Below are 13768 nucleotides of genomic sequence, written 5' to 3'. Positions count from 1 at the left end.
CTCGGGTGTGGCATTTTCCTGGGGTACAATCTGCAGGAAGAGTCAGCAGCGGGGGAGGTGGCACTGGAGCCAGCAGTCCCTCATCCCCGTGGTCCCGTCCGTCCAGAGGCATCGGGAGACCCCTCACGGTGGCACAGGGGGCCTGGAACGTGGGGGGTCCCCGAGGCCAGCAGGGCTGTGGTCCGTTCTGCCCTGTCCTGCGTGCGTGGGGGTCTGGGAGGCACACCCACCAGACCTGTGGATTACCTGAGGCCCAGAGGGAGTGCGAACTTGGAAACAGCGGAACCAGGATCCACAAAGTTCTGGTCAGACTGGGATGACGGGCTCAGTATGACAGGTGGAGGGGACCTTGTTCCGTGGGACCCTGGGGGTGGAGCCAGAGGGCTTCCTGCCATAGAGTCAGCTTCAAAAAAAAAAAAAAAGGCTTGGCTTCCTCAGGAAGAACTGAGCTCTCAGTCCCTGGAACCTAAGTGGTAGGGACATCATAGGTAGGGTTGAAATATTTCATTCCATCCCAGCAAACATTTGTTACATGCAAAGCACTGGGCCAGGCCAGATGCCGGGGACAGAAATAAAGGGCCGGTCCTGCCCTCAAGCCGCTCACCATCTAGTCCCAGGACAGCGCAGAGAGGGCTACAGGGCAGCCACCCGGGAGGGGCTCCCGGCCCAGGGCCTGGGCTGCATGTTGATGGTCCATTCCGAGGAATTAACTATTATTAACCTTTTAGGTAAGAGAACAGTGTCGTAGCTCTCTTTCTCAAAAGTTGCCATCTTTTAGAGATACACACTGATTTGTTTGTGCATGAAGTGATATACCTGGGATTTGCCCTGAAATAATGTGAGGGTGAGAGAAACACAGGGGGGCAGACAGTGATGACTGAGCTGCCAGGAGGTCATTATGCTCTAGTTTTATGAACCGTTGAAGTTTCCCCAAATACAAAGTTAAAAAGAAGGAGGAGGGGACTTCCCTGGCGGTCCAGTGGTTAAGAATCCACCTTCCAATGCAGGGGACGTGGGTTCCATCCCTGGTCAGGGAACTAAGATCCCACGTGCCGCAACTACTGAGCCCGCGTGCCGCAACCAAAGAGGCCGTGTGCCGCAACAAAGATCCCGAGTGTCGCCACTGAGACCTGATGCAGCCAAGTAAATAAAAATAAATATTAAAAAAATTTTTTTAATTAAAAAAAAAGAAGAATGAGGCAGAGGAGGAGAAGTTGGGGGAGGAGGACAGTCAGGCAGGCGGGGGGGGGACAGGACACTGGGCGGCATGAACAGCACCTCGAAGGCAGCCAGGCCGTGTGTCCTGCACGGTGACCGGAGTGCGGGCAGGAGGGGGCGGGGCACAGCCGCGGGCAGCGGCCACGTCACGAGGACCTGTGGGCCTGCTCAGGGGTCTGGGGCTCATCCCAAAAGCCCGGCCCCACTGACCAGGTGACATTTCTGAGAGATGGCCCCGGCTGCAGGTGCAGGTGGCTTGGAGAGGGCAGTGAGGCGGGCAGGGGACCAGCTTGGCCCCAGCACAGTGGTGCCGAGGGTGCTGAGGTGTCAGGAAGGCAGGTGAGGGAGCAGGGAGGTGGGGCTGCCATCCCAGGTCCGCTCCGGGGACGTGGCGCCTGCCGCTGTCTCCTCCCTCCTCTTTCCCTATTCGGCCCGACACGGGCTCCAGACTCTTCAGGACCCAGAGCAGAACTGAAGTGTGAGGCCCCTCGTCCAGGAATTAAGCCTTTCAAGATGGTGACTCGAAGCCTGAAGCCGAGCTCGGGGCCTGGGGCAGAGCAGAGTCCAGGCCTCCGTCCAGAACAGGCGGGAGGAGCTGTGGGAGAGCCAGGCCCCCTCTCACAGCTGGGCAAAAGGACGGCGTGTCCCTCCTGCCACCCCGGGACCTCAGTGGGACCCAGGGACGTTACAATTACCTTTCAAAATACTATGTAAAATTGAGTTGCCACAGAAAGGTGGAATATGAACCCTAGATAACTGGGACAAAGCAATGTCAAAATCGAAGGAAACGATCGCTTATAATAATTATAAGCACTAAAATTGAGACAAGCTACTTAAAAATTATTAAACTGCTCAGCTCACTCCCTGGGTCCCACTGAGGTCCCAGGGGTGGCAGGAGGGACAGGAGGCAACGCTCACATCTAAGCGGCCCTTTACAGCCTTCTCCAGACTCACTGGCTTGCGTCTGCCTGGGACGAATTGCAGGCGCTCAGGGCAGCCGAGCCCGGCGGACAGCAGAGGGCCAAAGCGACTTGTTTGTTTCTGCCGTGTGCTTTCCCAGTTTCTCCAAAAATGGGGTTTGCTACAAGCTTCCTACCCTGAGTCAACAGACCCAGCGGCCAGAGACAGGTCCCTGAGGCCCACAGAGACACTGCCGCTGAGCCTTCAGGGCAGAGGAGATCCACCAGACACCCTTCCTTCTGCCCTGGAGGTGTTTCCTTCCAGCCTCACACCGCCCGCGGGGGTCTGGCCAGGGCAGGCCCAGTGCAGCCGCGACCCACCCCTGACCTGGCGCCCCCTTCCCCGCAGGGAAATGCCGGTGACCACCGCAGACAGACCCCTCCCTTCTTTGGGTGGCTTTTGGAGCTCGTAGGAGGGGGCAAGGGCCCCAGAGTCTCCCCTGTCCCCGCCGGCAGGTGTCCTTCCCCTGGTCAGCACTTCACGTCTCTTTCACACGAAGTCTTTGCCCTCGAGGACCTCAGGCTGCCAAGGGGCAGAGTTTGGTGAGGTGTTCGGTGCAGGGGCTGGACCACCGAGTCTCCACATCACCTGCTTCCCAGAAGACGCACAGGGCAAAGCGGACACAGAGGCGGCCTGGCCTCGCGCTGGATGCCAGCAGAAAGTGCCCCGTGTCCCTGGTTCACAAAGCACCCCCATCCCAGGAGGTAAAGATGAACTGTTTACACTGGGTGGGAGGCAGCGCCTGAGCCCCCCTGCCCTCTGAGCAGCCCTCATATTTATCACTGCGCTGACCTCATAGTTGCTGGAACGAGGCCGGGCAAGGGTCAGGCTCCGTGGTGGGTCCTGGCACAGCGCCGCTGGGCTGCGTGATGGGGAATCAACGCCCATCTCTGTCCCTATCCGTCCCTCCTAGCTGCTGCTGACCTGAGGGGCTTTGGTTTTTTGTTTTGTTTTTCTTTTTCCTTTTTTTTGCTATGAAACTGAAATATCTAAAGACAATTTTCTTTCCTTTTCTTTTTCTGCAACAACTTTTTTTTTTCTTATCATAAAAGTAATCCAGACATTAGATAACTCAGACATTAGTTTGGGGGAAAATTTAGATTGCTACCTCCTAACATACTCCAAAATAAATCCCAGCTGATTTAAAGATCTAAGCTAAGATCCCTCAAGGTTCAAAATTAGGGTAAGAATTTACCAGGAAAAAGGAGGAAAAGCTTTCCAAGCAGTGAGAACATCATCGCAAAAGCCCGCAGTCTGGGTCCCTCGAAGTCGAAGGCAAAGGTGGGGCTGGTGGGAAGGAATGCAAGTTGGGGTGAGGTCTTGGGAGTCAAGGCTTACCCTGAGGGACTGGGGAGCCACCAGAAGGTTTCAGGGAAGGGAGTGAGTTGGCAGATCTGTACTCCAGAAAGGTCCTGATGCTGCGGTGGGAAGAGTGTCCCGGCAGAGAGCAGGCCAGTGAGAAGGTCTGCAGTGACCCAGGTGAGAGGTGACAGGGCCTGGGCCAGAGGAGCATTGGTGAGGATGGAGAAGGTAGCGTGGAGGATGAATCTCTTGGGAAGGGGAGCAGGGATGAGTGAGGCAGAGGGGTCCACGCCGCCCCCCACATGCTACACCACCCCTTCTCATCAGGATGGATTTGGGGACCCACCCACCAAGATGGAGCAGGTGTGGTGGTGGGGAGAGAAGAGGAGTTTTGGGGGTGCATTGGGGCTCGTAAGCTGAGATGTTCATTAGACAGTTGGTTACTAGGGTCCGAACCTCCGTAGGGGGTTCTGGCCCGGAAGTACAGCTTCAAGAGACACCAGGACATAGAACCCAACTGATGCCATCAGAGTGGACGAGGTGACCCAGGGAGAGTCTAAAAGAGCAAATGAAGGAGGCTTCAAGGAAAACCTTGAAAAGACCCACGTTTAAGGGGCAGGCAGAGGAGGACGGCCTGGGGACTGAGAAGGAGCTGCCAGAGGGCCAGGAGGTGGCTCGAGGGGGGAGGGGAGGGCTGGTCCACAGTGTCACATGTTTTCCAAGCAACTAAGCAAGATAAGGAATAAAAGACCTAAATCCAATTTAGCAACAAGGTCAGTGATGATCTGGGTGAGACATTTCCATGGAATGTTGGGGGTTGAGGCGAAACTGTGTTGGATCCAGAGATGAACAGGGATTTAAAAAGAACTCTTTGGGGGAGGCTGGGGTAAAAGGATAGAGACAGAGGGCACCTGGGCGGGGCGGTGGGCTTGAGGCAGGATCTGGTCGTCCTAGTGCTGGGAGAGGTGTGAGCACTTTTACAAGGCGATGGGAGGGGGCCAGGGAAGGGGAAGAGGTTAGGGTTCTGGGAGGCGGAGGTGCAGGGTGTGGGGCTGGGAGCCAGAGCCCCAGGCAGGGGAGCCCTGGACAGGGGGAGGGAGGATTCCCGCAGTTGGTTTCTGTTTATTCCGGGGACATTCGTGGAGGAGGCGGTCTGCTGAGACTGGGGGTGGGGCGGGTCAGGGGCAAGGAGAGCAGGAGGGGCTGCAGACTGGCACATGCGCTCAATGAGGACGCCTGACTTTGCCGGGAGCTCCTGTGCGCTGGGCACTGTTAGAGCTCCATGCAACTTTGTTGAAGCCACTGGACAGCCCGGGAAGGACTGTGGTCCCCAAGTTCACGTGAAAGCAAAGGCTGGACCCGGGCATTCTGTCGTCAGAGCTGGGGCTCAGGAGGTGGTGTGTCTAGCAGCCTTGGTGCGGAGCAGCACAGACACGCAGTGGGCGAGAGTCAGGCCGGGGCTTGCATGGTGGCTGTGACCACGGTTGAGGATTTTGTAAGGATGTGATTGACACACTCGGTACAAGGAGGGTTGGGTGGTGAAGCAGTCCAGGCAGCTGGTGTAGAGAAGCCAGAACCTGGGTTTCGTTCCAGGGATCCTGTTTCTGGGTACAGACCCAAAAGGATTGAAAGCAAGGGGACTTCCCTGGCAGTCCAGTGCTTAAGGCTGTGCCTTCCCATGCAGGGGACGCAGGTTCGATCCCTGGTCGGGTAACTAAGATCCCACATGCCGCGGGGCAGCTAAGCCCACACCCTGCAGCTAATGAGCCCGCGCTCTAGAACCCGTAGGTCACAATTAGAAGTCTGTGCGCCACAACACGCGACGCAACCAAAAATCCCGCGTGCCGCAACTAAGACCCGACACAGCCAAATAAATAAATAAATAAATAATTTAAAAGAAAAAGAAAAAAAATGCACAACCTAAAAGTTGAGAACTATTTTTTAAAATAAGTAAATAATGAAGTATGTGAAAAGGATTTTTTAAAAAAAGGATTGAAAGCGGGAACTCAAGACACACCCCTGCCCAGCCGTGCTTAGCAGCTGATTCACGCAGCCAAAAGGCGGAAGCAACCCAAGGGTCCATCCGAGGATGAGTGCACAGACGAGATGTGGTCTGCACGTATAATGGGATGTTAGCCTTAAAAGGAAAAATTCTGAATTCGAGCTTTTCGAGGGTCCCTGTCCGGCAGGTGATCCCTCCGTTTAGCAGGACCTCATCTTACTCTCACCCACGCACCTTCCTTGGCAACAAGAGGGTCCGCGGTGATCGGGGTGAGAACTGAGTAGTCAGTGGGGGCTCCAGCCTTGTCCTGAAGGACCACGTTCCAGGTGGTGGCCCAGAGGGAAGCCGCTGGGGAAGCAGCCGGAAACTAGCCCATGGGTGCCAGTCTTGGGGGTCAGGTCTCGGCCTGAAGGTAACCGGTCTCTGGTTTGGAAAAGCAAACGCAGTCTCTGCCCAGCTGCTCCGTCCTTTGGGATAAAGCGGTAGAGGTGGAGGGTAAAGCCATAAAAGTGGAATCAAGTGGCTGTCAGGGGCCCCCGCCCCGAGCCTCCCAACTAGGTCCCCAGGGCCGCCTCCCTGTTTACCGCCTTCCTTCAAGGGCCATCCTGGGGGGCAGGCCCTGGTGCTGGCCGGCTGGTCTTGCTGCCTCTCAGCTCCCACCTCCCTCCCCAGCTCTGGGCATCCTCGAGGCTGGGAGCCTAAGCAGACTCCCCAAGGGCCTCTGGGCCCCGGCTGGGGCTTGGCCTCCTCAGAAGAGTCTGTGGGGAACGTAGAAGTGGCCCCCGCTGGCCCTGCTGGAAGGCAGAGCCTGCGCCGTCTTTCCAGGGGACGCGGGGTCACCTGCATCCTCCCCCAGCCCGGTGCAGAGCTGTCCCTCTGTGTGTGCCAACGACCGGGCACCCAGGGGACGAACGTCAGGTGTGCTCCACGTGCCTTGCCAGGAGCTCCTGGCGGCGGTGGCACCCACTCCTCGGACGGCAGGAAGGGCAGTGAAGAGCCCAGGAGATCTGAGCTTGGCCTCCAGCCTCTCACTTCCCCCGATACGCCGTCCGCAGAGCCAGGAAAACGTTAGCACTGGCTGCCGGCCCACGTGCTCCCCTTCCACACACTGTCCAACGGCGGTGGGTTTTCCGTGTTTGTTTCCAAGATACTCTGACGATGTGATAAAGGCGTGTAGGGACAGCGAAAGGCAGCCCGTGAGACACCAGGGAAGGTCATCGCGGGTGAGGCCCTCACCCCCACGTCCCCAAGCTTCCTCCTGCTAAGCCCGGAGCTCAGCTCCCTCTGCCTGCTTGGATGGATGGATGGATGGACAGTCAGGAGTAACGGGAGGGCCGGCTCAAGGCAAGCCCTCAGCACAGCGTTTCAGTGAAACCCAGGACAGTGGGCTGTGGAGAAAACGGTTCAGACCCCAGAACTGGAGGCCCAGCCTCCTCGGGGGTAGCTGTGCGGCCTTGGGTTTCAGTTTCTTCCTGTGTGAAATGGGGACGATGACAGCCCTGCAGAGCATCGCACTGGGGCTGAGCGTTCCGGGAGGGGCGGGGGCCGCGGTGCCCGCTCCAGACGCGGCCAAAGCTGGGAAATGACCGGTTTCCTCACTGGGCAGGACAGTGGGTGCCTCGCCGTCCCTGGTGTGCGGTCCCCAGGATGGCTGGAGCCTGGGTGTCAGGGGAGGCTCCTCTTAACCTCTTGACCTTGGCCCCTGGGCTCAGGGCCCACCAGGCACACACGTCCCCGGGCGTCCTGAGCAGGCAGGAGGCTTTCTTTTGGGGGTCGAGGGGCACAGCCTCCAGCACAGCTTGTTGTGTTCACGGGTGCAGACTGGCGCTAACCCTATCCACCCATGGGGCTCCAGACTGGGAGCACGGAGGGCCCTGAGCGTGTCCTCGCCTGGCATGGCCGTCGTCCCGACAGGCACTGCCCACTTGCAGGCCTTGTGTTGGGAGCTGCAGAGCTGGGAGCAGCTGGGCCTCAGAGAGTGCGAGAAGCCACGGTGCTGCCCTCACAGTGAGGGGCCCAGACCCCAGCCCAGCAATGGGAATTCCACTCCCAGCCCCCGTTCTCAGGGGACTAACCAGACACCAGTTATGGGCAGGAGCTTAGTGTCTGTATGAGCCCTGAACACCCCAAAAAGTATGTTTCCGGGAATGTTAACCAAGGGGTGTCAAAGTCCTATGCCCCCTCCTTCCGTGCCCCCTCCCCCTCCCCCAGCTCCAAGCCGCCCTCTGGGTCTCAGTTTCCTGCAAGCTGCCTGCAAAGCCAATGAACGCCCATGCAACTATAGGCAGAATTTTCCCGACAGCCCTGGAGGGAACCGGTAGCCTTCTAGGGGATGATCAGTTGTTACAGACCTGCAGCTCAGTCCAGTGAGCTGGCCTAAGCCTCAGTAGAGGCTCCTGCCTGCGAACCACCAAGGGAAACGGGCACCGCCGTCCCTCCCAGGACTGCCAGCCCCAGGAATACCGCTTCCCCCCAAAGGCAATGGACTCTGCTGAAACTTCTTGTTGGGAGAATCTAGACTCTTTCTTCTTGGTGGAAAACAGTGAGAGAGCTGGCCCTCCGTGCAGCAGGAGGCTGGAGGGAGTGAGCTCTCCGGGCCCCCGTGAACCCTGGCCCTGCCCCTGTGCTGCCCTCACGCCCGCCAGCCCTGTAAGGGAGCTGCCCTCCCAGGGGAACTTCGGGCGCCCCCAGCCCATGGCCGTCTCCTCCCTGCCCTCCCTTGTAGACAGACGGCCCTGACAGCTGCTGTGCCTGACATCAGAGGTCACCAGGTGCCTGGAGAGAGTGGGGGCCAGAGCCCCAGCCCTCAGCCAGCCGGCTTCAGGGGAGAAGCAGGGGGTTGCGAGCTGGGCTGTGAGACACGGAGGGGCTGGTGGGGAGTGCAGGTGCAGGACAGGAAGGAGAGGTGTTTGGGGGGGCGCTCTGAGCACGGGAGCAGGACACGCCCCCTGATGCTTTCCCGGGAAATGGAACCTTGACCAGGGAGGAAAAAGAAGCAGCCCCAGCCAGGGGACATGCTGTCTTCTAAGGGGCTCCGCTCCACACCCTTGAGGCTGTCAGCGCCCCCAGAACTGCAGTGAAGTCTGGGGAGAGAGTTCTGGCAGCGCGTTCCTGCCCGCAGCCCGGATGCACCGGACACAGACCTTCAGGGGCTTCGCCACGCAGCCCTGGGGACACAGAACCATCTGGATGGGCATCACCCTGCTCTTGCCCTGGGGAAGGAGCAAATGCACCTAAACTCCAGGCGGTGGCCACACCCCTGCCCCTTGGCTCCGCCCCTCGGCTCCGCCCCCTCCCAGGCTAGCGGGTCTGCTCTGCACTCCCTCCCCTTCTGAGGCGTTTCCCAGGCTCCACCTGCCCTCTGGGGGCCTGCGACCCCTCCTTGCAGATGCCTTGGGCCAGGATTACTCTTCCTCAGATGATGGGTCACAGGAAGGACAGAGAGGACCTGGTGGCAGTCAGCGTGAGCTCGCAGGGCACCGCTGGGCCGGGGGCTCAGTGCAGCACACCAGGCGGGGAGGGGGTCCTCATTTTCAGGGACTTCCTGACAGGCACGCACTTCCTTTCCTCTCCTGCTTTGGCACTGGAAGTGGGAAATGCTCTCCCCTGTCCAATCAGACGAGACTTCCCCGGGAAGTGGTGCAAGGCCCAAGGTGGGGAAAGACACTGCATCCTGCCGTCCACACCCGCCAAAGACGCGTCACCTGGGTCCTGACCACGTGAAGGTACAGAGCAAAGTCATGAGGCCAAAAGGGCTGGAGGAGCTGGGGGCCAGGAGCTGCTTCCTCCCCTGACCCTGACCCTGACCCTGGACTCACGGCAGGTCCCTGCCACTGTCACAGGTCCTTAGAGATTTTCCGAGGTCACCCTTTCCACTCCCCTGCGTCCACGAGGAAGTCCCTAACCACGCCTGTGGCCGCCCCTGACCCGAAAGCTTTTCCCAAAGGAAGAGGGTAACTCTGCTTAGTGTCATCCAGAGGCCTCAGACCTTTGCTCCATGGAGGTCCCTAGTTCAACTCGACCTAAACCCTCTTCGTCGAGGGGCCTAGAGACAGGAACACAGAGTCACCCCCAGAGGTCACCAGGATGCAGCCCCAGTTCCAGCAGCAGAAGTCGGCCTGGCGTCCGCATCACGCAAGCAAGGAGGCAGCGTGCTCTGTGCCGAGAAGCTCGGCTCCGCGGAAGCCCGGCCCTGGGACGACGCTGGGCTGCTTCTCCTTTTAAGGCAACGTCTGAGCTCTCGGCCCCAGCCCCACTCATTCCTGGCTATTTGGAGGCAACGATGATTACTCAGCGCCACCCCGCACCCCCCCACCCCCGGCCTGTTTTTCATTAGGTTCTTTTTAAAGGGATGGCGCCCCCCCTGTAGAGCAGACACGTGGCCCATCCCAGCCCGCTAGGAGCCGGTGCGGGGAGCGCGTGAGGTCGGGGGAGAATCCCGGTGAAGACAACGCGGGGGCAGAGAGAGGGCTAGGATGTTGGAAAACAGTCCTGAGAGGCTGGGTGCGGGCCGTGCAGGTTCTGCGGGCAGCAGGGGGTGGTGCCTTTGCCCATCCCCCCCCCCCGCCCCACGGGGGCGCCAGTGAGACAGGTCTGAAGTTGGGTTCTCGCGAACGCTGGCTGAAGCTGGCTAAGCTATCATCCCTCTGGATCCCCAGTTTCCCTCCAAGCCAGGCCTGCGAGCGGCATGGGAGCTCTGCAGAGGGCAGCGGGACCGTGTGCCGTGGGCACGGCCGGGCGCCTGACCTCCGTCTGGGGGATGGGCCACGGCCCCAGCTCCCCCGCAGCTCCTCGAGGGGACGGCATCTGTGATGGAACCACTCTGAACCCGGGGGGAGGGGGGCTCCCTGGCCAGACGGTGGGTGGGTTCTTACAAACGTCCTAAAAGGGCTGAGCCACCGGGCCCCTCACTGGCCTCGTATCTGCAAGTTCCTCTCTCCCTTTCGAATCAAGGCACGGTCGCCACCCCTCCTGGCCCAGCCCTGGAAGGTGCTCTGAAGGGTCACCCCGGTTCTGGGAGCTGGAGTGAGTGGGAGAGGGCTCTGTGCCCCACGAGCCCCGAGCTGGGCCTGCGAGGCAGGAGGGGGAAGTGGTGCCTTGCAAGGCCCTGGCTCACCAGGCCCCGTGCCCCGCGGCTGCCTGATGGCATTCTGGCAGCGGAGCTAAATGAGCCCTGGGGCTGGTCCCCGAGGGCGTGTTTGTGGTCCAGGTGCACGCTGTTTCCATAGGGCCAACCGGCACCCCACTCCCTCCGGGACGCATGTGAGGAAGGGCCACGTGGGCCGAGTGGGCTTCTGTCCCCACAGCCACCTGGCTCCTGAGAGACAGAACACCTCCCACCGCTCGGGCCACAGCCTCCTCCTTTTAAGAGCCTTCAGAAGGACATCGGGGCGTCCCTGGGGGCCCGGCTGCCCTGGGGTCTGTCACAGTTGGACAGGGTTCAATCTAATATCTCATCTTAGGCGATTCAGCTGCTCCCGTGGCTCTCAGAATAAGGTGCGGGATTCACGCTCCAGCCTCTAGCTCCACGCAGCATCCTCGCCACGGCCCCCGCCGCTGCAGCGTCGGTCCCGCTCTCCCGAGGTCAGCTGACCTGGCGGGTCCCGGGCTCCTCACAGAGAGGGCTGGGCCTTAGCAAAGTGCTTACTAAAAAATAAGGGAAGTAATGTGGACTTTTCAAAAAGCCACATATATTTGATGCAAAGGTATGTCCTTTATTCTGTTCCGTCTACCTTCCTTCGTTATTGTTGACTCCTTCTTATTTCAACGAGATGAGGATGGTGGGCAGAATTTACAAATACTCCTAACTGATGACATAAAACATAAGCAGTCCTTTGTGGGTCCCTCCAACCTTTGTTTTCCTCTGAAAAGGTCTCGGCTGTAAAAACCCCAGGATCTGAGAATCACTGACCTACTGCCGGGAGCCAGGGCAAGGCCCTGAGGCTCCCGCCCGGAGCACAGGAGGCAAGGGGAGCCCAGCAGCCCGGAGATCAAGACAACTAATGTTGTAACGAATACTGTAAAAAATCAAATTTAACACGAAGAACGCAATACGGACAAAAATCTCAAATTTTAAACAAAGACACGACCAGTTCTAGGGAATGTTCCAGCGAGGCTCAGCAGGGTCCACCTTCCCAGTCACCCACGACAGAGGGGGGCGCTTCAGGGTCTGAGAGCCTCTGGGGAGGAAGGGCCACAGCCGTCCAGGAATTCCCTTTGGGGCCTCACAACCCTGACGTTCTGTGAGTCCGATGTCAGCTCGGTCTCTGCGCGTGACCCCAGGGCCCCGCACGGCGGCCTCAACGGAGGCTGTCCGGGGGCTCCAGGCGGCTCCATACGTGACCCCACGCTGTCCCCAGGCTCATTCCTCTGCCTCCGTAGCCAGCTCTTCATGTTTATTTTTCTTTCCTGAATTCTTAGGAGGACAAGCAAGTGGAGACCAAGACAGATGCCAAGAAGGGAGAGGAAAGGGGCAGAGATGCCAGCAAAAAGCCCCTGGGCCCCAGACGGGACTCAGACCTGGGGAAGGAGCCAAAGAGGGGCGGTTTGAAGAAAAGCTTCTCAAGAGACAAGGACGAAGCTGAAAGCAAAGGCTCAGAGAGGCCCAAGGAGGAGAAGCTCATCAGGGGCCTCGAGAAGGGCCGGGTCAGGGCTGCGGTGGACAAGAAGGAGGCCGGGAAGGAGGGGCGGGCGCAGGAGGGGACGGCAGCCCCCAGGAAGGACGAGGAGAAGCAGGGCAGTGCGAGCGGAGACAAGGGGAAGAAGGGAGAGGGGAAGAAGGTAGAGGAGAAGAAGGAAGCAAGCCAGAGAGAGGGGGCCGAGAAGGTGAAGGGGCAGAGGAAGGACACGGACGCCCGGAAGGAGGGCCAGGAGGTGGAGAGAGGGAGCAGGGACAGGGGTGCCAGGCCGGAGGACGAGAAGGCCAGAAAAGAGGAGCCCCGCCGCGCAGAGGCCCCCCGCGAAGAGACCAAGAGCCCGGCGCCAGAGAGATCAGCCCCTGGAGACCCCACCGAGCCCGCCGACGGGCCCGCCCAGGCTGAGGAGGAGGCGGCCCCCAGCGTCTTTGATGAGCCCCTGGAGCGGGTGAAGAGCAACGACCCGGAGGTCACCGAGCTCAACGTGAACAACTCGGACTGCATCACCACTGAGATCCTGGTGCGCTTCGCCGAGGCGCTGGAGTTCAACACGGCCGTCAAGGTCTTCGCCTTGGCCAACACGCGGGCGGACGACCACGTGGCGTTCGCCATCGCCATCATGCTGAAGGCCAACAAGACCATCACCAGCCTGAACCTGGACTCCAACCGCATCACCGGCAAGGGCATCCTGGCCATCTTCCGGGCCCTCCTGCAGAACAGCTCGCTGACCGAGCTCCGCTTCCACAATCAGCGCCACATCTGCGGCGGCAAGACCGAGATGGAGATGGCCAAGCTGCTCAAGGAGAACACCACGCTGCTCAAGCTGGGCTACCACTTCGAGCTGGCCGGGCCCCGCATGACCGTCACCAGCCTGCTCAGCCGCAACATGGACCGGCAGCGGCAGAAGCGGCTGCAGGAGCGCCGGCAGGAGCGGGAGGCCCGCGGGGCCGAGGCGCTGCTGGAGGTGCCCCGCGCCGGGGCCCCCGCCCGGGGCTCCCCCAGACCCTCCCCGCAGTCGTCCCCCAGGGCCGCTCCCAGGACCTCCCCGGGGAAAGGGGGCGCCCCGGCCGCGCCCCCGCCCCCGCCGCCGCCCCTGGCCCCGCCGCTCCTCATGGAGAACCTGAAGAACTCGCTCTCGCCGGCCACCCAGCGGAAGATGGGCGACAAGGTCCTCCCAGCCCAGGAGAAGAACTCCCGGGACCAGCTGCTGGCCGCCATCCGCTCTAGCAACCTGAAGCAGCTCAAGAAGGTGAGTGGGTGCGCTCAGCCGCAGCGCCGCGCAGCGCGGGGCCGGGAGGGGGCTGGCTCATCCCACCGCCCTCTGCCCCAGGCTGGCCGCCTCGCCTTGCCCGCGAGGGAGTCTGGCCTTCCTCTCGGGGGGGCCCCCTTTAGCCCCTCACCCAGCAGTGAAACCCGTTTCTCCCAGAAATGGAGAAGAAGCTTCAGACCCTTCCTCCCTCCCCCCATTCCCCAAACCCAAATGGTCTTTGTTTTCCTAATTCCCTCTCAGGACCAGCCAAGTCCTACAGGTCAGTTTATCCCAAAGGTCTTTGGGAAGCACTCCGTCCCTGGAGACCCTGCTTCTCAAGGCTCGGCCTCCCTGGGTGGTAGCGTCTCGGTCCTCTGCCCGGCTGACCCCACCCCTACACGG

General features: G+C 60.2%; 1 protein-coding gene across 1 annotated transcript in view; it reads left to right on the top strand.

Moving 5' to 3' along the window:
- Positions 1-13768, top strand: part of LMOD1 (leiomodin 1) — a 32296-nt gene that overhangs the window by 17592 nt on the left and 936 nt on the right. The window contains exon 2 of the mRNA XM_004285394.3: positions 11903-13366. Coding sequence (XP_004285442.1) covers positions 11903-13366 — 1464 coding nt within the window. The remainder of the gene's footprint in view (positions 1-11902; positions 13367-13768) is intronic.

This window comes from Orcinus orca, chromosome 1, assembly GCF_937001465.1.
Source record: "Orcinus orca chromosome 1, mOrcOrc1.1, whole genome shotgun sequence".
Taxonomy (NCBI): domain Eukaryota; kingdom Metazoa; phylum Chordata; class Mammalia; order Artiodactyla; family Delphinidae; genus Orcinus; species Orcinus orca.
Note: the sequence above shows the minus strand (reverse complement) of the source record. Positions and strands in the feature narration are given on the sequence as shown.